The sequence below is a fragment of the Aspergillus piperis genome (genome assembly GCF_003184755.1).
Source record: "Aspergillus piperis CBS 112811 unplaced genomic scaffold BO85scaffold_7, whole genome shotgun sequence".
Lineage (NCBI taxonomy): Eukaryota > Fungi > Ascomycota > Eurotiomycetes > Eurotiales > Aspergillaceae > Aspergillus > Aspergillus piperis.
Genome location: NW_020291597.1, coordinates 1517289 through 1540972, shown reverse-complemented (window position 1 = coordinate 1540972; position 23684 = coordinate 1517289). Strand labels below are relative to the sequence as shown.

General features: G+C 49.6%; 13 protein-coding genes across 13 annotated transcripts; 8 read left to right on the top strand and 5 right to left on the bottom strand.

The window, feature by feature from the left end:
- Positions 1-7: 7 nt before the first annotated feature.
- Positions 8-2615, top strand: BO85DRAFT_281762 (putative chromatin remodeling complex subunit (Arp9)). The gene is made up of 3 exons (XM_025655207.1): positions 8-247; positions 328-1756; positions 1810-2615. The coding sequence occupies exons 1-3, from the start codon at positions 218-220 to the stop codon at positions 2355-2357; spliced, it is 2007 nt and encodes a 668-aa protein (XP_025516735.1). The 5' UTR covers positions 8-217; the 3' UTR covers positions 2358-2615.
- A 575-nt stretch (positions 2616-3190) lies between these two features.
- BO85DRAFT_487516 (RidA family protein) lies at positions 3191-3711 on the bottom strand (the record flags this gene model as incomplete). Its single annotated transcript, XM_025663461.1, has 2 exons — positions 3191-3525; positions 3600-3711. 2 exons carry the CDS (start codon positions 3709-3711, stop codon positions 3191-3193), a joined length of 447 nt encoding a protein of 148 aa, XP_025516734.1.
- Positions 3712-4010: 299 nt separating this feature from the next.
- Positions 4011-5179, bottom strand: BO85DRAFT_487515 (uncharacterized protein; the record flags this gene model as incomplete). The annotated part of the gene is made up of 4 exons (XM_025663460.1): positions 4011-4243; positions 4293-4496; positions 4552-4638; positions 4852-5179. 4 exons carry the CDS (start codon positions 5177-5179, stop codon positions 4011-4013), a joined length of 852 nt encoding a protein of 283 aa, XP_025516733.1.
- A 345-nt stretch (positions 5180-5524) lies between these two features.
- On the top strand, positions 5525-7594 carry BO85DRAFT_396097 (FAD binding domain protein). The gene is made up of 4 exons (XM_025656986.1): positions 5525-5749; positions 5864-6284; positions 6339-6400; positions 6459-7594. Exons 1-4 carry the CDS (start codon positions 5567-5569, stop codon positions 7380-7382), a joined length of 1590 nt encoding a protein of 529 aa, XP_025516732.1. The 5' UTR covers positions 5525-5566; the 3' UTR covers positions 7383-7594.
- A 672-nt stretch (positions 7595-8266) lies between these two features.
- On the top strand, positions 8267-9723 carry BO85DRAFT_458930 (5'-methylthioadenosine/S-adenosylhomocysteine nucleosidase family protein; the record flags this gene model as incomplete). Its single annotated transcript, XM_025661619.1, has 5 exons — positions 8267-8835; positions 8902-9230; positions 9289-9357; positions 9415-9642; positions 9674-9723. 5 exons carry the CDS (start codon positions 8267-8269, stop codon positions 9721-9723), a joined length of 1245 nt encoding a protein of 414 aa, XP_025516731.1.
- Positions 9724-9979: 256 nt separating this feature from the next.
- BO85DRAFT_281730 (uncharacterized protein) lies at positions 9980-12796 on the top strand. Its single transcript, XM_025655206.1, has 3 exons — positions 9980-10257; positions 10309-10384; positions 10442-12796. Exons 1-3 carry the CDS (start codon positions 10200-10202, stop codon positions 12711-12713), a joined length of 2406 nt encoding a protein of 801 aa, XP_025516730.1. The 5' UTR covers positions 9980-10199; the 3' UTR covers positions 12714-12796.
- Positions 12797-14558: 1762 nt separating this feature from the next.
- On the top strand, positions 14559-15371 carry BO85DRAFT_519620 (uncharacterized protein). The gene is made up of 2 exons (XM_025665070.1): positions 14559-14811; positions 14883-15371. The coding sequence occupies exons 1-2, from the start codon at positions 14697-14699 to the stop codon at positions 15062-15064; spliced, it is 297 nt and encodes a 98-aa protein (XP_025516729.1). The 5' UTR covers positions 14559-14696; the 3' UTR covers positions 15065-15371.
- A 184-nt stretch (positions 15372-15555) lies between these two features.
- BO85DRAFT_437939 (BTB/POZ domain-containing protein) lies at positions 15556-16417 on the bottom strand (the record flags this gene model as incomplete). The annotated part of the gene is made up of 4 exons (XM_025658649.1): positions 15556-15616; positions 15650-16122; positions 16166-16289; positions 16350-16417. 4 exons carry the CDS (start codon positions 16415-16417, stop codon positions 15556-15558), a joined length of 726 nt encoding a protein of 241 aa, XP_025516728.1.
- Positions 16418-17089: 672 nt separating this feature from the next.
- Positions 17090-17782, bottom strand: BO85DRAFT_281708 (uncharacterized protein). The gene has a single exon (XM_025655205.1). It carries the CDS (start codon positions 17571-17573, stop codon positions 17178-17180), a length of 396 nt encoding a protein of 131 aa, XP_025516727.1. The 5' UTR covers positions 17574-17782; the 3' UTR covers positions 17090-17177.
- On the bottom strand, positions 17615-18291 carry BO85DRAFT_437938 (Clr5 domain-containing protein; the record flags this gene model as incomplete). The annotated part of the gene is made up of 3 exons (XM_025658648.1): positions 17615-17668; positions 17757-18009; positions 18158-18291. The coding sequence occupies 3 exons, from the start codon at positions 18289-18291 to the stop codon at positions 17615-17617; spliced, it is 441 nt and encodes a 146-aa protein (XP_025516726.1).
- A 346-nt stretch (positions 18292-18637) lies between these two features.
- On the top strand, positions 18638-19348 carry BO85DRAFT_448799 (uncharacterized protein). Its single transcript, XM_025660024.1, has 3 exons — positions 18638-18861; positions 18907-19049; positions 19102-19348. Exons 1-3 carry the CDS (start codon positions 18741-18743, stop codon positions 19141-19143), a joined length of 306 nt encoding a protein of 101 aa, XP_025516725.1. The 5' UTR covers positions 18638-18740; the 3' UTR covers positions 19144-19348.
- Positions 19349-19813: 465 nt separating this feature from the next.
- On the top strand, positions 19814-20523 carry BO85DRAFT_448798 (putative integral membrane protein). The gene has a single exon (XM_025660023.1). It carries the CDS (start codon positions 19919-19921, stop codon positions 20417-20419), a length of 501 nt encoding a protein of 166 aa, XP_025516724.1. The 5' UTR covers positions 19814-19918; the 3' UTR covers positions 20420-20523.
- Positions 20524-21963: 1440 nt separating this feature from the next.
- BO85DRAFT_396090 (putative C2H2 finger domain protein (Kin17)) lies at positions 21964-23614 on the top strand. Its single transcript, XM_025656985.1, has 4 exons — positions 21964-22103; positions 22154-22227; positions 22282-22462; positions 22515-23614. The coding sequence occupies exons 1-4, from the start codon at positions 22050-22052 to the stop codon at positions 23226-23228; spliced, it is 1023 nt and encodes a 340-aa protein (XP_025516723.1). The 5' UTR covers positions 21964-22049; the 3' UTR covers positions 23229-23614.
- Positions 23615-23684: the final 70 nt, after the last annotated feature.

Genomic DNA, 23684 nt, shown 5'->3' with positions numbered 1-23684 from the left:
CTCGGTTTCCCTTGGTGGTTTTGATACCTCATAAGATGATAATGTCTGACTGAGTAGATTTCAGACCGCGGTCAAAGCACGGGCCGCGACCGCGGCGCACTAAACCAGATTAGGACATCCGCCCAACCTCGAGCGCGCAAAGATCGCTGGTGCAAACACCGCGGAGCAATAGGTTGCTACTGCGACAGTTCCAGCTCACACCCTCCGACTGTCCAGAATGCCGCCCTTCAGAGATGAGCATATCTTGGTACGTGCAGATTTCTCCTAGCGCACTAATCATTGATTTACCCCCTACTGGCGGACTCCAACTGACCCCCTCCTCCCCAGATAATTGCGCCAGGCTCGCAAGTGACCCTGGCGCAACTGGGTCTCCCAGAGTCATTCACCCCTGCCCGATTTCGCTTCCCTACGCGCATGTTTCCCGCCGAGAAGAAGGGCGAATACGAACCGTACAAGATCCGCGAGCGACGACAGGAAGTTCCCGTCAGCAATGGCAATGGCACCGACGCGCCCAAGGAGGACGTGGAGATGAAGGATGCGGAATCGGCACAGCAAGACGGAGCCGTGAAGACCGAGAATGAATCCTCCGAACAGCCCGAAAATGCGCAAAAGACCGAGGGCCAGGATGCCAACGGAGAGGAGAAGCAGGAAACGACAACCGAGATCTTCTACGAGGAGGACGTAACCTCCGATGAGGGGGCTGTCTATCCAATTCAGAGTGGTCGCATTGTCGACTGGCCATGCTTCTTTGCCCTTTTGACGCACGTTTACAACACGCTGAGCCCGCCATTCCACACCCCGATCATGCTGATCTCTGAACCGGCATGGTCCGCCCGCGACCGGGAGACGATCACACAGTTTGTCTTTGAGAAGTTCAAGACACCCGCCTTCTGCCTTATGGACTCCGCTCTCGCTGTATGCTACGGATACGGTACCTCGACAGCCACGGTGGTTGATGTTGGCAAGGACAAAGTCAATGTCACTGCCGTCACTGACTTCCTTGTTAACGAGCATGGAAGAGGTATCGCGCTGGAAGGCTGTGGTGGTGACTACATGACGGATAGGATTGTGGAGCTTTTGGGCCCGAAGGGATTTACAAGGGAGATGTGCGAACAGTTGAAGCGCAGCAATATCACTGAGCTCTTGCCTCCGGGCACACCTCTTCCTGGCGCCGCTGCAACCGCGCGACAGGGCGCTAACCCAGCCGCTTCGGCCTCAACTGGAACCAAGGATGGCAATGCACCGAATGAAAACATCCCCCGCGGTCCGGGTGAAGGCACCCAGACCGGTGGTGAAGGCAACGGCGAGGCCGACGAGGATGAGGGAGTTTTGGATGTCGCAGCCATTGTCAGTGGTAACACGAGTGAGTTCCTCGCCAATCGGGAGAAAGAGAAGGCCGAGAAGGCCTCAACCAAGAAGGGCGCGACAGATCAATCCGGCAAGCCCCTCCGTCTCCCGAACTCCAAGAAAGAAAAGGCTTCATTCCAATTTGAGGAGTACGTGAGGATAGAACCTGAGAAGGATACGCCCAATGGGCCCGGGCGGTATATGCGTCAGTCTCGCGAGATCGAGGTCGGTGTTGAGCGCTTCCTCGCCGCAACTCCCAAGCAAAATTCTGGAGACCGTCTCACCGGCGGCCTGCTCGAGGATATTGCGACTCAGATCCACCACACTATCCTTGCAGTGCCTGATGCGACGAAGCGGAGTGAACTCTGGGACTCACTCATCGTAGTCGGCAATGGCAGCAAAATAAAGGGTATGTAGCCGGACCATATCACCATGAGGATATTGATTGACCTTTACTCCTAGGCTTCACACAATCCCTGCTGGGCACCATCACACAGAAGTACATTCTCTCCCCATCCGCCACTATGTTCACCTCCGAAATTCCCTCCAACTTCTCTACTCCCCTTCCCACCGGAGGAACCAACACTCCGGCACCTTCCGGCCAGGCTGGTCCGATGAATCACCCTGCGGGTCACGGTGTGAATCCTCTGCTTGTCGCAGCCACCCATGCCAACAATCCCATGCCCGGCACCCCCTCCATGGACCCCGCCATGTCGCATCACCGCTCGACGGGACATTCTCAAACCCCCACATCGGTCAAGACTTTGAGACCCCCGGAATACTTCCCCGAGTGGAAGGAGCAGAGCAACACCAATGCCCCTGGTGCTGCTACCACGGGAGGGCCTGGTGCCCCAAGCGGTGGCCACGGCATGGAGGAAGCCGTGTTCCTCGGAGCACAGGTTGCATCGAAGGTTGTTTTCGTGATCGACCAAGGCGTCAGCAAGGGCTTTATGAGCCGAGTGGAGTACAACGAGAATGGCCCTTCCGCGATCCATGAGTACACCATGTGATCACCTCTAATGATTGGCTTACGTGCCTGGGGATTGATACGCGTGTTTGTTCACATATGAAAGCGGATTCTTTTTATTTAAGGACCTGGTCCTGGTTCCTTTTTATGCTTCAAATTTACGGTTAATTATTTATTTTGTTCAGCTCTCTTTCGTGGATCTTGTATTCTACGTGATGGCGTCTTTCACTAGAAAAGCAAGTCTGACTCGGATGCTAGGATAGGTGGAGTCTGGTCGGATAGTACTTGAATAGTATTCGTGCAATGAATTGATGTAGTTCCTTTGGCAGGCAGTCGGCGTCATAAGCCTAGAGAGTGCTACTGGTGCTTACTTGTGGCCGACCACGTATGCTCTGTTAATTATGTGTGAGAAGTACGTAACAGCAAGACTAAATTCTCTACCCACTATCTATTGCACTTATACAACAGACACAAACTACTACTTTACAACAAACATAACCCACCGAGATAGAAAACCCGCCCAGAACCCCACTCCACATCGCCCTGATTTGGCGCATAGATGTTCTACCGAAGCCTTAGAGACACGTGGATTCTCAAAGTTGAGGGCTTCGAGGCCCAAAAGTGCCGACGGCGTTCGAAAAATAATGATATGTTCCCAATCGGGAATTTGCGGGTATCTCGGAAAGAGGTTCCGAACGGTTTTCAAGGTGTTGATGAAAGATGCATATGGTCAACTAAGCGAGGAACGTGTAAGTACGAGGAAGTAAGTACCTTGGGAATAAACCAGTCTACTGCATTTATACATATCAAACCCATGACTTCTCACAAGGTATACCTCCACAGCCTGTACATCAACCCCATCCCCAATCATTTCTCTTACCCCAAAAAAACATCCACCTCAATCTCCAAATTCTGCCCTTCAAACGGCAACGCCTCAATCCCCAACATAGTCCAAGTAGGCTGATGATCGGGACACCACTTCTTAACATTCGCCACCATCAGGTTGATAATCTTCTCTCGGGTCTGGGGCAACTGGACATGGTACGTGCGGATCTTCACGACGCGGTCCCAGCCGGATTTCACGCTAGCGCGTAGATCTGGCTTGGCTTTTTCTAGTGTGTAGAGGATGACTTCGTTAATGTTGGTGAATGCTTGGGCGACTTCTTCTTCGAGTGTGGGGGGCACTTCGGTGGATGTGGGGGACATGCCGGCTGATTTCCGAGGGAGGGGGGAATAGTTAGTTGGTGATGAGAGGAATGGAATGGGGCTGGGGGAGAGGGCTCACTCTGGCCGGCTATTTCCATTCGGTCTCCGGCTATGCATGCTTCGGCGAAGCCGTAGGCTTCTTGGAAGTGTTGGCCGCGGCCGGGGCGGGAGTAGCTGGGGATTGGGGGCATGATGGTGGTGAGGTTGGTTTGTGGATGTATGGGGGTGGAGGAAATGTGGAAGGTAAAATGCTTTGTTTGGAGAGGGGTCATGGCTATTTATGTTGTGTTATGCCTGGAAGTGTCATTTATCGATCTTGTCGCTATCAACGCTAGTTGCAGTAGTGCTTACTAGCTGTCAGGGGTCCTTCGTAGAATTGATAATCAGTAGCCGCTCAGACATGCAATGTAGCGTGGAAGCGTTGATCATCGAATGTTAAAGCATAACCTTTTTTCTCGTAACCACATAAACATCTATAATGTTGAGCACCTCACTCCTCGCCAGATAGTTCCATCGGTAATTCCGGCGTAGTGTTGAATGCTTTCAAGCCTGTCTCTCCCGTGCCACTATCCTCTCCACGTGTAGCAAGCTCCGACAAGGGGACATCTTCCTGTGGCACGTAAACTGACGAAGACATGCCGACATAGCTGCTCCGGTAGCGCTGTGGGTTCTTGGTGCGGCGGTAGATGATTGCGAAAGCTGGAAGACAGCCGACGATGACAGCTAGCAATAAAGGTTAGCATAGCAGAGAGAATGAGAGGGAGAACCATACCTATCCCCGCCTCGATCATGCCCCAGAATGCCAGCCAGGAACTACTTGGGGTGCTGTCGTTGTTGGCGCGAGTACCGATTTGGATGACTCGTACAACTGCCATGATCACGCAGATGGTGCCCAAGGCAAACACGGCAGCGACACTGATCTTCTGGCCCAGCGGAAGGTGCAGCGACACCACCAGTCGCAATGGCAGCACCATGACTTATTCACTTCAGTCATTCATACACCTTCATAATACTTCGAAACAGAAACTTACTCATTATATCGCTGATAGCGTCGACCGCAAAACTATAATACAAACTGGCAATCTCTGCCACGGCGTCTCGATGTGTACTGCACTCCCCTTCGCAGCTGTCAGTATCCACACATGCAGGGGACACGGAGCACTGACCAACGGTGAACCATGCATGCATACTTTGACATGAGGTAAAATTGGATACAATTGCCCCGATAAAGGTCCACACAGCTGTCAGCTGAACGTTTTCCCGCAATAGGTCAATTTATGGACGCACCACGATGCAAAAACACAATACCGCATACCACCATTTCATCTCACCCGGCAGGTCTTGGAGAAGTCGGCGATAGAGAAACAGAAAGTATAGTTTGACGGACCACAGCGACCCCCATAATAGCATGGTGTTCGCAAAAAAGACCTTGATCATGAAAAGGGCGTCGGACAGCATAGTCGCCCAAGGACCGATCTTGCCATCCGTATACGCATCGATTTTGTACATAACCGGGGTGACGATAATGTACGCAATGCTCATGGCCAGGAAGCAGGCCCACGACAGCAGAATGCAGCCATCCTCGACCTGCAGCGACCGTAATTTCCAGAAGATCAGACTAAACCGAGCAATGACCACCGCCGACGACAAGGCGATCATGGTATAGCCAGTGGCCTGTACCTGGCTGGCTGAGACATAGTTTCATTCCATCCGGACTGGTGGAGCGATCGCCAGCGATGTCTAAGTCGTTTGACGGCAGGCATCCCTTTTCATATTCTGCCGACATCCCGGGTGGTAAGCATCCTGCGGCGGGCAACAGGATGCATTAACAAGTGTTAATTTCACGGATACGGCTAATCTGGATGTCATCCGTCATCAAGCGAGCCGGACGGCCGCTAAGGAAGAGCCGGCGGTATAGCGCCTTGTTTGGGGAAGCCACCATGGTGGCCTATAAAGGAATGAGCGCCCTGCAGTAAGTCAACGCCTCCTGAAACCTCTACGACTCCTGCTTCAACCCTTATCTTCATCCTGTTCCTGCCAAGCACCATGCGGCCCGGCGCGCTGTTCATCGCTACGCTTCTGGCGAGAGTGACAGCGCTGGACAACACTACCAGTCGCATTGTCGCTAAATTGGCATCCTACGGAGTTGATGCCTACGAGTATTTCAACTCCAGCGTGCTGCTGGACTCGTCATTGAGCACGCGGTCGTTGGGATTTTGCTCCGACCTGGTGAGTTACTTCCCGTCTTCCTGTGTGCTAAAACCGGACGATGGCACCCGAACCCTGTCTAGTCGTCGGGCTAACGCATAAGCACCAAATTGACAATTTCACTAATCCGACCAGTGTTCCGCGCTTCCCCGGCTCTATCCTGGCCACGTGTTGCAACGCTCGACTACGGCTTACTCGACTTGGGATGCCAGCTTCTGGTCGCAGCAACAGGAGGATGTCGATCCAGCCTGCGTTTTCCAGCCATCCAGTGCAGTGGAAGTCGCTGTCGGCCTGCTGCTGTCAGAGCTGACGCTGTGTCCGTTTGCTGTTAAGAGTGGCGGCCATGCCGCTTTTGCAGGCGCCTCCAACATCCAGGATGGCTTGACGATAGATCTGGTCGGGCTGAACTCTACGGCTTTGTCCAGGAATTCCACTGTCGCGTCTGTCGGTACGGGTAACCGCTGGTTGGATGTCTATGATTGGCTAGATCCCATGGGCTTATCGGTCATTGGTGGTCGTGTGTCCGACATTGGCGTGGGCGGCCTGACGCTGGGAGGTAAGCGATAGATCAACCAGACGCAAGGAGAATGTAAGCTAACAAGGTATCTAGGAGGTATCTCCTTCTTCTCCGGTTTCCACGGCTGGGCCTGTGACAATGTTGCCAATTACGAGGTATATCAGTCTATATTGCTTATCAATACTGCTTCTGTATCTGACGAGATTGGTTTAGGTTGTTCTGGCCGACGGTAGCATCGTTGATGTTAACCCTGACACTCATTCCGATCTTTACTGGGCCCTGCGTGGTGGTGGCAATAACTTCGGCATCGTTACCCGCTTCGACCTGACAACGCACACTCAGGGCCTCATGTGGGGAGGCTCACGCGTTTGGCTGGAAGAGTATCAATCCGACATCCTACATGCGCTGGTTGACTTTGGATTCAATTCGCCGTCGGACCCCAACGGGGCACTGATTGTGTCAGTGGCTTACGCTGAGGGTCTCTACCTGCTGGTCGCAGACTTGGAGTACGCACAGCCGGTGACCAATCCCCCTATCTTCGAGAACTTCAGCAGCTCGGGAGTTCTGGAAGACACCATGGCCATCCGTAGTCTGTCCAACATTACCCTTCTGTTCAAGGAATCCAATCCCAACGGACTGCGCGAGAGCTATTGGACAGGCACCGTTCAGCTTGACTATGAGCTGGCGACCAACATCACCAACATGTTCAAGCAGGAACTCGTTCCTATTCAGAACGTGACCGGCCTTGTCCCCGCTCTCGTTTGGCAAGTGATCAGCACTAACACCATGGAGCACATGGCCAAGAATGGGGGTAACGCGCTAGGACTCGATCCGGAAGACGGGCCCTTGCTGCTGATCAACCTTGCTTTCATGTGGGACAATGAGGCTGATGACGCTGCAGTCATGGCTGTCCTGGGCAGAGTTACCCAAAAGGCGCTCTCAGCAGCACAGGCTCGTGGTCTGGGTAGTCGCTATCTGTACATGAACTACGCGAGTCAGTACCAGTCTGTTGTGCCCTCTTACGGCACGGCAAACCAGGCTCGCTTGCAGGCGATCTCGAAGAAGTACGATCCTTTGCAGGTGTTCCAGAATCTGCAACCGGGTTATTTCAAGCTTGATGGGGCACCAGCTTTGTAGGATGCTCGATGCATAGATATTTCGGAATTCACAAATTTTTTTTTTACGATAATTGCAGTGGATTATACAAAACTTGGCTCTTCCGGCCAGCGCCTGCGACTGAGCCCCTATGGACCTCAAAGCTGGGGTTCCCCAAACAGATAGAGTTATACAGAATGTACGGGTTAGTAATACTGTTACTACACTAAGCAATGACATCGGAGTCCGACAGCACGCTAGTCCACTTGAAAGCTCAGGAAAATAAAAACAAAGAAAAAGTTCTAAGTTCGAGTCAATCTTCTGATCCGTCGTGCCAGACTCAGTCATCTTCAAAAGAGACTAGGCTGAGAAACGGACATGACCTCCCGTTCAGCAATGACCAGTTTCGGCGCTAACCATGCAGTGTGAGAGCAATACTCATTTTCCCTAACTACCACCGAGAACGATAACGCAACTTGAATTCTCAAATCAGAATACGGCTTTGGCGAACTATTAGTGATGTTCCCATGTTTCTAGTATGAATATTTAGACTACAACGTCCTTTTCTTTGCGAAGGTTCTATAACATCCGCTGTCGACAAAATCCCTTAGCGCCAGCCAGTTTCAGGCATCCACCTTATGAAACACGACACATGAGAAACGATAGCCTGAGAATACGCGCCCAGCTACTGCAGACGTATATTAGCCAACCATCCCTACGCGACACTACGTTGGAATGATCTAGCATGACAACCCCCCTCAGCCTCGCAGCGCCTATAGACGCATTAACATCGTAGCCTGATGACAAGCTACCCAACAAATCCAGCACAACACCGGTCCATCTCCTTCCACTTTTCTACCACTCAAAACTGAATTCACTTTTCCAAGACCATCATCTGAATAAATAAACTACTGAACGCTATCAACATGTCCTTCCCCCACCCCAACACCTCCTACACCCTCGCCTGGATCTGCGCGCTCCCCGAAGAATACGACGTCGCAATCGCAATCCTTGACGAAATTCACGGTTTACCGCAAAATCAACCCCTCGAAGACAAAAACGCCTATCTACTTGGCAGAATAGGAGCGCATAATGTCGTTATGGTTTGTCTGCCTGCAGGACGGATGGGGACAACTGCCGCCGCAATCGTAGCGGAGAACTTGTGTCAGACTTTTAGGTCGGTGAAGTATGGGTTTCTTGTTGGTATTGGGGGTGGTGTTCCAGGGTCTGGGAGGGATATCAGGTTGGGGGATGTGGTGGTTAGTGTTCCGGGGGGTGGGTATGGGGGTGTTGTACAGTATGACCTGGCAGACGAGAGTGTATATCAAGGGCCATTGAACTCGCCGCCGGAAAAGTTGCTATCTTATGTGACACTTCTGAGTATTCTCATGAGGAGTCCTAGGGTTGCTGGGAACTGCTTCCGGGAACAGTTGGAGCTTCTTGGGGAGGAGTTTGAGTATCCGGTTCGTCTTGAAGATAGATTATTCTGCTCGGGGTATTCACATAGTTTTTGGAGAGGAAAATGTGAGGCTTGTGAACTCCACTGTGGTCAAATATACAGGAAGAAAAGGAAAGACACGCTTCCTGTTGTGCATCTGGGCACGATTGCCTCGGGGAATACCGTTGTTGGGGATGGTGTGACGAGAGATACAATTAATCACCGGTTTGGGAACTCGATCTTGTGTTTTGAGATGGAAGCCGCGGGAGTTATGAATACCTTGCCTTGTCTGGTTGTTAGAGGTATTAGTGATTACGCGGACTCGAGGAAGAATGATGAGTGGCGGCCGCGTGCTATTGCTGCTGCTTGCAGCTATGCAAAGGCTTTAATTTTGCAGATTCCACCGGAAGAGGTGCCGCAGCAGGAGATTTATGTGCATGTGACAGGTCCAAGTAAGTGGGACGCTTTCATTAAGGTTACATGTGACTTGCTAACGGGTTTGTGTCCTAGTCAAAGACCTGCGTGATGAACTGGGTCAAATAAAGGCGGCACTTTATGGTCTCTGGAGTCTTCAGAGAGGTAAAGTTCTAATTAGGAGCGTGCTCCCCCTTCGGCAGTGAGCTAACTACAGTACAGATAATGCATATACAGAAAGTCACAACGATCATCGCCTGACGACTGTGTGGAGCAGAAGCGTGAGCATCACCGCAAGCCTCACTAGCAGGCTAGCCTTCCCATATTATGGATTGATGCAAGCGAGCCAGTACGTAAGCTACAGGATATCGTCCTTTGTCGACAGCATGAAGCGGTATATATGTTCCAAGCTACTTGGGTACCCTACAAGAGACGCAAAAGCCGGCCCTAGTGCTGGAGCACTCCCTTCCGTACTTTCAAGGATGGGGGTGGCATCTCATCGCAGAGCCGCACATGTGGATGTCCTCGTGATATATAGTGAAATTTCTCGATCCGACCTCGCTTGAATGAGGATCAACACATGTCCGCCTATTTACGAAGATAAAGTCGAGCGATGTTCGTGATGTGGCTCGTATGGCGGGGTCAAAGGGATTGCCGAGACTTGCAAATTGGCAATTCCGACACTTTATGCTCTCGCTTGATCGCGCGATCAACATTTTAGCCTGTCTGCCTTCAAATCGACAATCGTTTTCGATTTCTATTGGTGCGGAAGCATTCCCACACACGGCTCAGCGGTCTCGTATTCGTGCCGATCGGAGGAGATTGAGTATGGCTTCGTCTTGGCATGACAGATATATAGACCCTGAGCTGAAAATTTTAGCCTTATATCGAGGGATAGGGGATTCTTCTCCCATTGTGGGAGTTTATAGAGTTTTTTTCCAGAACATTTATAATTACTGCAATTTTGGTAGGCATAGACGGGGGTACTACGAACAATCCCCTAAAATATGGCGGAACTCACAGTGGGATATGTTTCTGGCATCATTGCCGCTGGCGTGTTCCTGGGTAGGTGACTCAGTCTTGAAGTTCAATTGAACATAAGCTAACTGCTTCAAGTCCGTCTCTTTATTCCAACGGTTATTTGTCTCTTGGTTATCGGCCATCTGCCCGCTGAGAATTCGATCGTCTCTTGGTATCGATTCCTCTCACAGGCTTTTTCATAAATCGAATATCACTGATAATGCTATAGGTCAGTCGTTAGCCGGCTGCTTCACTCATCATATTGGCCCACAATACTTGATTCAGATACCGCTGCCAGCACAGGCGTCAGCAAACGAATTCTCACCTATTCCTGGCTTCAGTTGATCGCAGCTGTACTTGTATCAGTTACCGGAATCGTCACCCCTCTGGGCCTCTACGACACAATCGGTCCCCAAGACAACCCCACAGACGTTCTCTTCCACTACGCGCCTGATACATCAGCCTTCGGAAAGGCAACCCCTAGTAGGGATGGATATAAATCACTTCGCATGTGTTATGCAGATGAGGATCCCGACACCCCAGAGGGCTGTCCCGGCGCACCACCAAATCGGGAGGACATGGACGACATCACTGAAGCCTATTCGGTTTGGCCTAGCAGTATCAGCCTGTTTACGAGTGGAAACGTGTCAGCGACAGTCTCCAGCGTGTTCGATGTCCAGTGGCGGTCGTTTCGTTCATCAACGCAAATAGTACCAGGCGCTAGCCCTACAGGGAGTGTATTCTCTCAGGGATATTATCGACAGATTTCCCAGCTGATCTTGGATGAGGACTTGTTGGCTGTTGAGGGTTTAATCGTGGATAGCAAGGCTGGACGGATCGGTTTCCGCAATCATACTATTCCTGCATACCTGCCCATGGGCGCTGAGTGGACAGAGGATATCCTGTTCATCGAACCCGAAAGCCGTTGCGTCGACACTAATTTGACAGTGGATTACAACTACGACCCCCAGGCACAATTTAGCAGCTTCAGTACCGACAACATGTATAACACCGATCTTCGAAATTTAGCTCTTGTTGACCGCGGTGGTTTCGTCAACCTATCTCATGAAAGATACGATATCAATGCTTCTAATTTCCAGGAGAATGCTGCACTGTACGAACGTGCCTACAATGCCGCATGGAGACACAATATGCTCATAATGCAGTACTTCAACGTGACGACCAACGGATCAGACGGACGCGTACCATTCGAGTATATGCACTCAGAGCTGGGAAAGAGGTTCAGTCTGGCAAACATTTCGACTAATTTCGTCGAGCCGATGACTGTCCAAACAGACTCGGGGTACGGTAGTTTTCTTGACCTTCAAGACGGCTTTAACTTGGGAACCAACTACTCGACTGAACAGTCCAAGAATCCGCTAAACCTCAGCACCTATGATGTCTATGCCATCGGCAGTGAAGCCTGTCATTACCCTTCCGATACGGCTCTATCAAACATGTCATTCGTCGGCATAGCCTGCGGTACTATTTTCGCCGCTCCTCGGAGACTCGACGGTGACCCGCTCATCCCAGACACAAACAGCACCTGGAGCACCCCGCTCTATTCCTGCGCAGCGGCGACCAAGGCGGCTGTTCGCGAAGTCACCTTCCGATTTAATGGTACCGGGGGCCTAGACAAACTAGTCATCCAAAGCATCAACGAAAAGAAATACAAAGACCCCTCCGAGCTCCCCCTCTGGGGCGTCGAGCGACTCACGAACCACACCATGCTAAATGTGCGCCCTCTATGGGGCCTCGTCTCACCCGAAGTCGGCGCTCGCGACGACATCTCCACCGTGCAGAGAGACTACCTCTGGCTTCCCGGCTACACGGACCTCCTTACATCTGACACCGTAGCCGGCGAGCCAAGCATGCCCGGAAACCTATTCTACACACAGCGACTCCTCTCCCTATTCGACATCTCCACTCTCGACGAAGCAACCTCTCGATACACAGGATCCGGTGACCTAGCTCTATACAACCGCTGGTATGAACTATCTTCCTCCGCCAGCGGCGTCGAGAAAATGCTCGGGCTTATATGGACCGACATGTCCGCAAATACCATTGTCGGGACGCGTGGATGGCATAACGCTCCAGGTCAGACTTCCAAGAATAGGAAATTGGCGAAGCGAGATGTGGGTGGGGTAAGCGTTCCGGTGACACTGTGGTCAAGGAACATAAAATACCACGTTCCCTATGCCATTCCAGCGTTTATTGTTCTAGCTCTGTCCATTACGCTTGCGGGGTTCACTGTCTGTCTCCTTATTTCACGCCGTACGGGTCTGGGACAGATGCGGTCTTATCTTGCTCGTACCTCGCCGGGTAGAATTCTTGGAACTGGGCTTCATCCAGATCAAGCCGGTGTCCTTGCGTCTACCAAGGCTTGGATCCAACAGGTGGGTGTGCGGAAGGCTACTCTGCCAGGACAGAAGGAGGATGGAACGATTCCGTTGTTGGATATTCCTGCTGCTACTGAGGAGGGGGTCCGAGATCGGAAGTAGGAGTGGCTGTTTGGTTATGTTGGTCTGGGGCGTTTGTCTTCTGTGATTAATTGATTCAGATACTTGGGGATAATACTAGCTCTGATGAGGTGAATTACATGAGCGCTAGTTAATGAGCTTTTTTATCAGCGCAAGGTTCTGGTAATCATAATATTTTGCAAAGGATCAACGTGTGATAATCAGGTCATCTCTCTTCTCTCTGGAAGACCACCATAGGTGCCAGAATAATAATTCAAAAGTTAACTTCAAACTAACGTGCGAGAGAACTTATAACTGACTGAATTGTCACTCGGCAGCTACTCCTCATTGCCCTAGAAACACTTGACAATTCATCTACAAGTATCACACACAGTCCCTGCCCATACCAGGTGACCATCCTACACCTGCGGAGTGCGGAGTACCCTGGCTACTTTTTATTTTATATTTTCATTTCATTTCTTTTTATTCTTTTTTTACTATTACTTTTCTCCGTTTCACTTATCTTCTGTTCAGCCCCATTAGCTATCCTCCGATCCTATTAGCCTTTAGGTAACTCAAAGTCTCGGCACGCTGCATGCGCATCTGCGGCTGAGGGGACACGTTCCATCAACTCCACAACCCTTCATTTTCGGAGTCTCTGTTCTTACAGCTGATAAAACTCAAGGCATACAGAGTAAACTTAGGTAGATATGTAAGCTTCCAGGCATTGGCTTGGATTGGAGGGATGAGATTAACACATGCCATGGCACAAATTTGGCACCTTCACAACCGCACGCACCGTCAGCCCCATGATCTCACGGTGGCTGGTGTAGTCCTCTGAAGCTATCATCAAGATCCTAAAGTGCAGAATTGCTGTCTCTTCTGTGTACTAGGCAATGGCACTAGCAGGGCTTGTTCGGGGTCTGCTCGGTCACGAGGTATGGAAATCCTTAGGTTCAGCTGAGAGGATTTTCTTGCATGCCCGCTGAGATCCGCATGCATGCTTTCACGTAGACTAACAAAAGAAAAAAAGAGTGCGCAATGAACACTGCATTATTCAATTTCGATGACCTTCGAATGGCCGCTGCGTTCAAGTTATTCTCGTGTGGCTGGAGAAAATCCAGGTCTGGCAGATACGGCTTCTTGTGCTCAATGAGCTTGGAAGGGCAATTTGCTGGGTCTCTTTGACGTAGAGATCCTGGGCAATTCTATGTGTATGATGCTTAGGGACATCGGCGGATTAGGTGGCAAATTTCTTCTGCAGTGCATAGAACAAGCTTGCATCTAAGGGCCAAACGTCATGGAAAACCATCTTTGGGCTGCAATAATGAGTCAGATGTACGCTCAAGCAAAGCAGGATATTGCCGTTGTGGATCTGCAATGACTAGAAAAAGCGGGGAAACAAAGACTTTGAATGCACAAGGCCTTGGTTATTCGGACTAGTTCGGGGCTGTGAACTCCGGAATGGATGATTGCATGCAGCGTGAACTTGGTAGTGGCGATGATCCTGTGGAGGGAAAGAAGTTTCCCTGGAGGTATGTCGGTCAAGACTGAGGGGAGCTGATAGCGCCCAAGGCACATGTGGAGGCAACTTTCAGCCCTGGTGGGGTGCTAGTAGATGGTACGTTGTATAACATGCACCATCAATTGGTGGACAAACGTGATGTGCTCGTTGTGAGGGAAAAGCAATATGAGACTATTGAGTAACTTGTGCACGGCTAGTTTAGTGTCCTGATATACCTCGTTAGTTGGGTCGGTATTGCGCCCACAACAAGGAATCACTGCAGGCAGAGTCTTCTGCTTGATCTAACCAGTATGGGAGAAACCTTCTTGGAATTACAAAAGGCAGGAAGTAGTACTACTCCTTGTGAACAACTTGGAGATATAAAAACCCCTCCATTTCCGTCTCATAAGAACCTCGCTTCTTTCTCCCCATCACTCCTCCACATCATCATCCTGACTTACCTCCTACCTCCCATCTCTACTACTGTTTTTGTTCAAATCCCTATCTACTACTACTACAAGATGAAGCTCCTCGCTGTATTCGGCACCCTCGCATTGTCGGCCACCGCGAATGCCGCCGTAACTGCAACTTGCACCCCTGGCTTGAATTACTGCTCCGGTGTGCTCGAGGATGTTGGTGAGTTCAAGCCCCCACTCATATGAACGCTGTTCAGAAAAGAAGAAAATCAAGTTCTGATTGATGAAAAGGAAGCAACGGTGACGCGATTGAAGACGCATTGAGAAGATATGGTCTAGGAAACAATTCCGGACACACTGGCCTATGGCCCTATTATGTGTTCCATTGCAACAACGATCATACCCTTACCGTTGTTGAGCATTGTCAATTGGGTTGTCTAAACCATGGCAAGGGCCAAAATGATTCCTGTTAAATTGGAACCCTCGGGTTGAGATCATCTGGCTACGTACATTAGTACGGTTCTGCACTCTGATTTTAGGTTCTTGGATGGTGGAGGGTGCTGTGCAAAGCAAAATCAGAGATTTGAAGTTTGGGTGCATGAATTGCGGTGATGCTTTTCATAAATGGAGAAACGATGCTCTCTATCTAGCAACTGGCTCATATTATTGGAGTAAGATCGTATTGTAGACTTGCAAACACACTTCATAAACATAAGCTGCAAAATAAAAAATGAATAAGATGAGGCATGCTCAATACCCATTGTGAGCCTGCGTCCGATGACTCGTCGCCTCGCCTCGCGACCCGAACGACCTCTTGCAATCCGTACACCAAAGATGCTTCATCGTGGCATGCCGCCTCAAACTCGCCTTATCCATAAAAAGCCGACAGCAGTCTAGACAAACCCTCTCGCGATAAGTACTACAGATTTCACGAATAATTGAGATAACGCCAGAGGGGATAAGTTCAATATCCAAGGTTGTCATGATCCTGTCTCCCTAACGTAAGCCACAGTGCACTCCGTTTGCTTTCAGTTAGTTAGTATGATCTAATCACATACCGTATTTTTCTGTCCACACGAGACAATCTTTCTATCAGGAATGTGGCGAAGTCGTATGAAAACTGTGGGTATTCCATGCGTGTCTCGCGGAATGCAGGAATCTCCTTCAGTGTAGCAATATGCTCCACGGCGAAACTTGCTACTGTATCCCGCAGCTTCGAGTTCGGCGGGCTATCCGGTCCGTAGACTTTTTCGATAATCCTGAGGAATTCCTTGTTACTCCAGGCTAGGGTAAGTCTATTTTCTAGCTTCTTCTTCGCAAGGGCCATTAGGGGCTCGACGGCGTATTTATCAGCGACGTTATACATTGCGATACTAACATGCGCTTTGGTAGTCGGAGTCTCATATTCAGGGTTATTGGCAGGGTGTTTCTTGTCCGGTGTTTCGTCATAGTCTCCACGATAGAAATAGTCAATCATCTTGCTAATAATCGTGGGATCGTCGTGGATAGTAACGACTTTTGTTTTCGCCTCCTGTAACCCGTCAGATTCATTCTGATGTATCCCATAAACTCACCTGAAATTCCCCACACAGGGCCTTTTCGAAAAACGGCGACTGCGGACAGACGATACATCGATGGACGTTGAAGGTCGATGGGTGGCATTTTATCTCGAAGTCGGAGTATATTCCATTTCTGATACTAGTTTTCTTGTTGCGTTAGCTGGTATCTGATATACAAGGCTCTGGGGCGAGATATCACTTCGATAGAATGGCAAGGAGGGTGCTGGGGTTGGTGGCCATGCTCTTCAACAGTGCGAACCAGTGCATTTTCGGCGGATGAGTAGAGATGCTTAGGTGTTAGAGGAAAGTAGGTCAATGATGATATTTTAATGCTCGTATGAATACGTCACAGAAGTAGGGCAATGCTAGGGTCATGTTTGCGTTGTGGTCGGATGCGCGCTATAGCCTTCCGTACCAATGAAGACTACGGGGTGGAGTAGATAACCTCGCCAACGGTTTGGACTGTATGGCTTCAGGGCCCTTTTTGTATCAGGTTCAGGTCTATTTAGGCGGATGTTATCAGATGTCTTGATTATAATTCAAGGAATCAGCTGGGCTAACGTTGTGAAAAAACAATTTTGAATTTGACATGTCCAAAATGAGAACGACGCGCACCACATACAATGACATCAACTAGACCAACGCCCAAGCAACCAGTCGGCTAGCTCATGATGACCTCCCTTCATTGCAAAGCCCGCTGCCTGACGACGTATAGACTCCAGATCTGCATCTTCCCCATAGGCATTCGGAAACAACTGGACCATATCAAAATGGCCATACTCCGCAGCGCGGTCAATTGCTGTTCTACCCCTATTGGCGCAGCTGGTGCTGTGACATCTGCTCCACGTTGAAGAAGCCGTACGGCCAGCTTCAACATCCTACTTCTGGCAGCCTCCTGGAGCGCAGTAGCTCAACCATAGCTTCATTCCCATTTTATATCGCTTCGCATAGATACTTAGTCCGAATTTGGTGTCGAGAGGGAGTATCAGTCTGTAGCCAGAACCCGCATTGTATGAACTTTCGATTACTAAGGTATATAGTTCCAAATAGGAGAGCATTTTGGAAAAGCTTCCTTGCCCACGAACACCGCTATCAGCGGGGACGGAAGACAACAGATGAATAGGAGGACGTCCATGCCGCCTTTCTCGACAGTGTATTCAACAATTTCGTGGATTTGCGATTGGCTGAGTAAATTGTTGGCGGACAGAAAAACAAAGTGCTGTAGGAAGATCTTGAGGATGGAAAAAGAAGATTTCCCCCGCAGTATATTCGGTTTCAAGGTCAAGAAATCTCCGTCATACGGTTCTTCAGGTGGAAGAAACATATCATGGTCGATGCTGGTCTTGTGGACAACCTTTCCAGAACTCAATCGTGGTACGCCGCTATCAAACTGACTGGCAAGGTCCCTCATGGAAACACCCATGGGAGGTACAACCAGATATTGATGGGGCAATAGGCAACTGACTAGTTTCTGCTAACCTTGCCAAACAAATAAATTGCCGGAAAGCCCATGGCGTACTATACAAGAACAGAGCAGCGCATAGTTAGGATAGGAAGGTATAGGGTGTAGGGAAAAAGACATCAAGAATAGCAATTAGACACATACCGAGGTTCTGTATCTCCTGGATAAATCTGTACCAAGGTTGCGAGAGAGGAAAGCATTACCCATGCTCGGTAGGTCAATTTGCTCTGACTGGGGTGTAGAGATCGTGATATAGCTGTCACACCACTTGTGACCTGGATGAACGGGTCGTCCAAACTCAACATCGGTTTCTGCACGTGTATGAATATGAACGTCGCTGTCTTTTCCCTCTTGTCTTCGCTTTTGCTCCTTTGGCCGATCAAAGAACCGGTTTTTTCTGGTGTGATATTTTCTTTTTTTTCCAGAGTTTCAATTTCCCAACATATTGGTTCTTACTAAAGGCAGCCACGCGATAATGTCAGTATTTGGACTTAACTATAAGTTAACTATAACAAGGCTCGGCCCGAGGAAAGTCAACTTTATACCTAGCTGCAAAGCCATGTTCCTCCATCATATGTTTCATCATTTGATCTAGGGTTCTCGATGAATAAGAAGCAATGATTTCTTCTTTGTGTCGATTCCATATCTCTTCCGGGATTCGAGGAGCTCTCTTCGGCATCGTGAAGCAAGTAATCCAGAGGGTCAGTTTCTCACGCTGGGGAAGACTTTGATGAAGGGGGGGGGGAAACGTCACTGACAATCCTTATAAACGGCAGGTAGGTGGTACTATATCCTTCTCGGGGGCGCACCAATTTCAACTGCGACCAAAGATTCATCCTCTGGTTGGGCAACACCCGAATCAGGGTTTACTAGGAGCACAGCCTCTGCATACTGACGCCTTCATTGGCTGAAGCCCAAGTTCGGACGCTGTGATACGGTGTGGCATGGTGCCCTCGACTTAGAAATTTGGTTTCCTCGACTGTGCTGGACTTTTACTAGCGCTGTTCATGCTATGATGCTATGGACACAATTTGGTCTTCACCGACCTCGCTATTTGGTTTGTCGCCTGAAATATATAATAGTCGAAGGACACTATGGAGACGGACATTCTTCCAAAGGGCAGCAAAGATGCCTTGGTCGATAGACACGTCGCTATCGTTCATCACCCTTCTCCTCACAGGAACCTCGTTCCTTCTTAAAATCTGGAACCATGTTGTAAATAGGTCTTACGGGAGGGTTCTACCCCAAGGTTTGCGGTCGCACCGATTATAACGACCGATACTAATGGACCTAGGAGTAGTCAGATCTACCCCCGAAACCTCGATTATCAGAAGACAACAACAACATCATCATCATCAACTACACAATGTCGATCCAGATATTCTGCTCGAATCTGGGCTACATCCCGGAGCCTACCAAACGCTGATTGTTAATCAGGTCTGTGAAGCGACACCACCCAAAGTTTCGAGCCCGGGTTGACTCGCAGAAGACATTCGTTGTAAACATCAGTTCGGTTGCGCATACTGTATGACCGACGTAGCTGCTCCAGCTTTACCTTCGATATCTATTTATCGGGATTTACAGAGATTCAATATGGCTTTGGGATATTACAACTATCTCAATAACCTTTAAAAAAGAGAAAGTTCTTGGATTTGTGAATCGCAATACAGCTTTTGGGCCCTAATACAGTTTGATTAGAGGGAAGTGGGGCTCATACCAGTGGACAGTCTCAAGCCATAGCATAGAAATAATGGATAAGGCGTTTGAGTCTTCGATGATTGACTACTTGAACTGAATGACTGAACTAAGCACCCTCGTATAAGTGAGGTGCATGATTAGATACCTACATCATCCTGCGTAGGCTCAGATTCGGGGCACCTTCAACGCATGGGCACATCCCAACGGGATAGGGACTTGTAATCAGGCACCATCAAATCCTATTTGACACACAGACAGCTCTTGGTCCTCTGGGAGCCTCCCCTCCTCGAATTGTCGTACAAAATAACAAGGTGTCGGATGACTGATCCAAGGCAACCTTTTTTAAGGCCGTAAGATTTTGGCGCGGGGTGTGTGGCTACGCCATGTAACCAAGCTACTACCAGCCTCACACACTACGGGATGGATGGCCGCTATGCCCGCTGTAACACACTAAACAGTAGCTCGTCTCACCCGGCAAACGGCCTCCCGACATCCGGCTGCATCTTACTCTTCTCTTCTTCTCTTCAATTACCCATACACCGTCTCACTCGTCTACTTTCTACATACTCTCTACCCTCGATCTCTAAAATAATCCAAATCAAATCAAAATGGCCTCCGGACTCATCCTCAACCCCCACAACCTTCTCCGCGCCGCTCCCCTCATCTCATCTACCTGCACTCTCTGGTTCGCATTCGACCAAGACCTGGTCCTGAACGTCTTTCTGCACCCGGACCACCGTCCCCGCAGCAACGAGATCTTACCATCCTATTTCCGCGTGCTCTTCCGCCGCGGCGTCGTCCGCGTCCTAGGCCTTCTGGCCCTCTCCATGGCGGGAGGCGGATACAACATTCTAAAGGACCGTCGATCAGGGGTAGTCGCGGGCCTCCAATCATCCTTGTCGTGGTATGTAGCCGGCACAGCACTCGCCGCTAGTCATCTGCTTTATGTGCCTGTTATTGCTCCCAAGGTGTTGGCCATCATGGAGGATGAGTCGAAGGGTTCCTCGACGGAGGATCTGGAGGGTTGGTTGACGATTCATCGGGTGAGGACTTGGACGGTGGATCTTGCGGCGTGGGCTTGTTTTGCGGTGGGGGTGGGGTTGGCGTAGGTAGTTTGGAGATTGGAGGGTATGTAAATAGGTGCTTACTGAGATGTAGCCTGGTATACTGATGTAAAATATGCTATGGGAATCATTTCATTGTTATGTAGTCATACTTCTCCGCAATCTCCACCACATGCTGTATCTTCGTATACACCAGACAGCCGCCAGAACCACTCGACATTTCCACTTAGATATACAAAAACATCTTTATCTTTGACTCTGCCGCATTCTATGCGCACAGTGAGGTGGAGACAGCTAATTAGCGATGCAACTTTAACAATAACAAAATCCAGGACCAAGTGTATGCATGCACTTACTTACGTCACTTGGTGCCCAGTGAGCCACGATATGGATGGGATGACAGGAGTTGCGTGTACTCGATATACTATAGTACTATCTACTCCGTCTATCATAGAAGTGAAGGGACTGCTGTTCGTCAAATGTAAGTTGACCTCCCAAGCTCTCTGCTCGTGCGAAGATGACTCTAGCAGCAGGGCCTACGACGACTTGTATTACTTGGTCGATGGATATGCACCGTTTTGAAGAAGGTACCGGGCCTCGAGAGATTGGCAAATCTGAGCAGGTTTCACTCTCGGATGAAAGAGACATACCAGAGCTTGAGCGGTCATAGCCTTCTCTACCTGAGGGCTGGGATTATGGGTATGAAGCTTTCGGCAGCTCACTGCATAGACAACGAAATGAATTTTCAGGACATTGGTTATCAATCAGGAACCTCATACATGTTTGAACCGACTCTCTTTGCGTATTCCGGCATTATATGCATAGATATAAATCGATGCGTTATTGTTGCCCCTCGAAGTTCGAATTTATCCGAGCTCAAAGTGTGGTTATACTTCGGCTAGACAGTATTTTAACTCCGTTGACCTTATTGTGGCTTATCAGCCATATCGCACCACGATTACAGGTCGGATAGACAGCGAATTTAGCTCCGTTGACCCCTTTCTAGGACGCAGCTCACCAGGCCCACGCTAATTCCTCGCCAGACCTGCGCTAACCCACTTTGGTAGTCACGTAATGGCTAACCTGACCTGGTCATTATTCCTTTACAGGAGATCATCTTTCGGGTCAACTCATCTACTCAGTGCAGTTACAAAATCAATCACTGAATTCATGCTCTTTAAACGAGGGAGCGCTGGCAGTAATAAGTGTTGACTACATTCCTATTAATATTTTTCCAATTAGGAAGGTTTTCTAGTGTTTTAGAGGTATTTACTTCTCATAACTTAGAGATCAAGTGGTTTGGTTCCTGGAAATACAAGAGAAACTTAGTAGTTATAGGTCGATTGACTATGGTTTGCTTAGTAATGTGCACCACAGTCACGTGTTGGTATTCACGGTCACTTGACCTCTCACAAAGGTGAAAGGGTTCAAGAGCTCAAGAAGCTGGGTTGAACCCCTTCAAGCTCGGCACTTATCTTATCGGCTTATCTAGCCCAAATGGGAAGATTGTTCCTTCACGTGATAACTTAGTCATCTCAGCGATTCCGCCACCCGCTCCGCGTCTCGATTGCAAAGCGCTCCGCTTGACATCTAAAGTTCCTTGTCTCAGCGTTCTCTTCTATCCTTATTCTTCTGTTCTTTGGGAGATCATAAGACTTGATTGTCTCTGCCCACCATGCCGCGCGCAGAAGCTGGATCGACAAAGGCGATCAGCAATAAGATCAAGGCTGTACGTTACCCTCTTGTCCACTTCCAAATCAACATACTAATGTCCAACAGAAAGGCTTAGGCAGGCTTAGATGGTATTGTCAGGCTTGTTCGCGCCAGTGTCGCGATGAGAACGGCTTTCGCTGGTAAGTTCCGTGTTTAGTGAAAGATTCAACTTTTATGATACTGACTTATCCAAGCCATGTCCAGAGTGAAAGCCATGTGCGCCAGGTGCTGCTGATCGGCGAAGACCCCAAGAAATACATCGAAGACTACAGCAAGCAATTCCTCGACAACTTTCTCAATTTACTCAAGACCGGCCATGGCGAGAAGAAGGTTCACATCAACCAGTTCTACCAGCAAGTCATTGCCGATAAGGAGGTTAGTGGACCGTAATCCTTGCGGGGTGATTCTGTTGCTAACATGACAATAGCACATCCATATGAACGCTACGAAATGGAAGAGTCTTTCACAGTTCGCTGCATACCTGGGTCGTGAGGGAATTTGCCGTGTCGAGGAGACGGAGAAGGGTCTGTTCGTATCTTATATCGATCGGAGTCCGGAGGCCATGAGACGACAGGAGGCTCTGCTCAAGAAGGAACGTCAGGACAGGGGAGATGAGGAACAGGAGCAGCGACAGATTCGGGAGCAGATTAAGCGCGCTCAGCAGTTTGCGAAGGAGGAGGAAGATATCGACCCTGAAGCTCGCAAGTTGCAACGCAAGGAGGGTGAGAAGGTCAAGCTGAATATTGGATTCGGTTCGAAGACAAACGGCGATTCGAAGAGCGAATCACCGAAGCCCGCCTCGTCTGAGGAGAAGGACAGCGGTACGTCGGCCACTCCAGAAACTGCCGATGCTTCGCCTGCTCCTGCTGCTGCTGCCACTCCCGCCTCCGCCCCGCCTGCGCCCCAAGCTGCGCCGAAAGTATCTTTGTCCTTCGGTGGTGGTGGAAACAAGCCGAAGAACGTCTTTGCTGCGGCTGTAAAGAAGAACCCTTTTGCAGGAAAGAAAGGGCCGGTTATGGAACAACCCAAGAAGATGACGGAGCAGGAGCGCATCATGAAGCAGGAGATGGAGGCTATGGAGCGGAAGCGTATGCGGGGTTCTGCTGGGTTCCCTGATGCGAAGCGCCCGAAGATCTCTTGAGCTGTCTTTTGAAAATAATATCTCCATGTGGGTTATGCCCATACCTCACACCCTCATCGGCATCGATGCCGCTCCGCCCAGGCGACGTTGATTTTTTTTCGTCGGCCAGTGGGCTTTGCTAATACACCATGGGGTTGTTTCTATGACAAGTCCGACTTGAATAACCCTCACGCCGTGCGCCCTCGTTATCAGTGGCGGCATTTCAAGCAACGCTTTCTTACGATCGCCGTTCAGTCGGATATCTGTTGGTTGGGACGCACTCTTTCTGTTGGGTGCAACAACTATGCTATTGGCGTAGTTATCTTAAATCCTTCGTTCGCCTTCGATAGATCTATGACTAGGTAGCGTTGGCAATAGGGTTGCCAACGAATGATTTTCTATTTTGCATGTTCTATGCCACCGTATCTTTCAGTATTGCCTCGAGAAGTGCAGTACGTGCATATCTCCGAATAATGC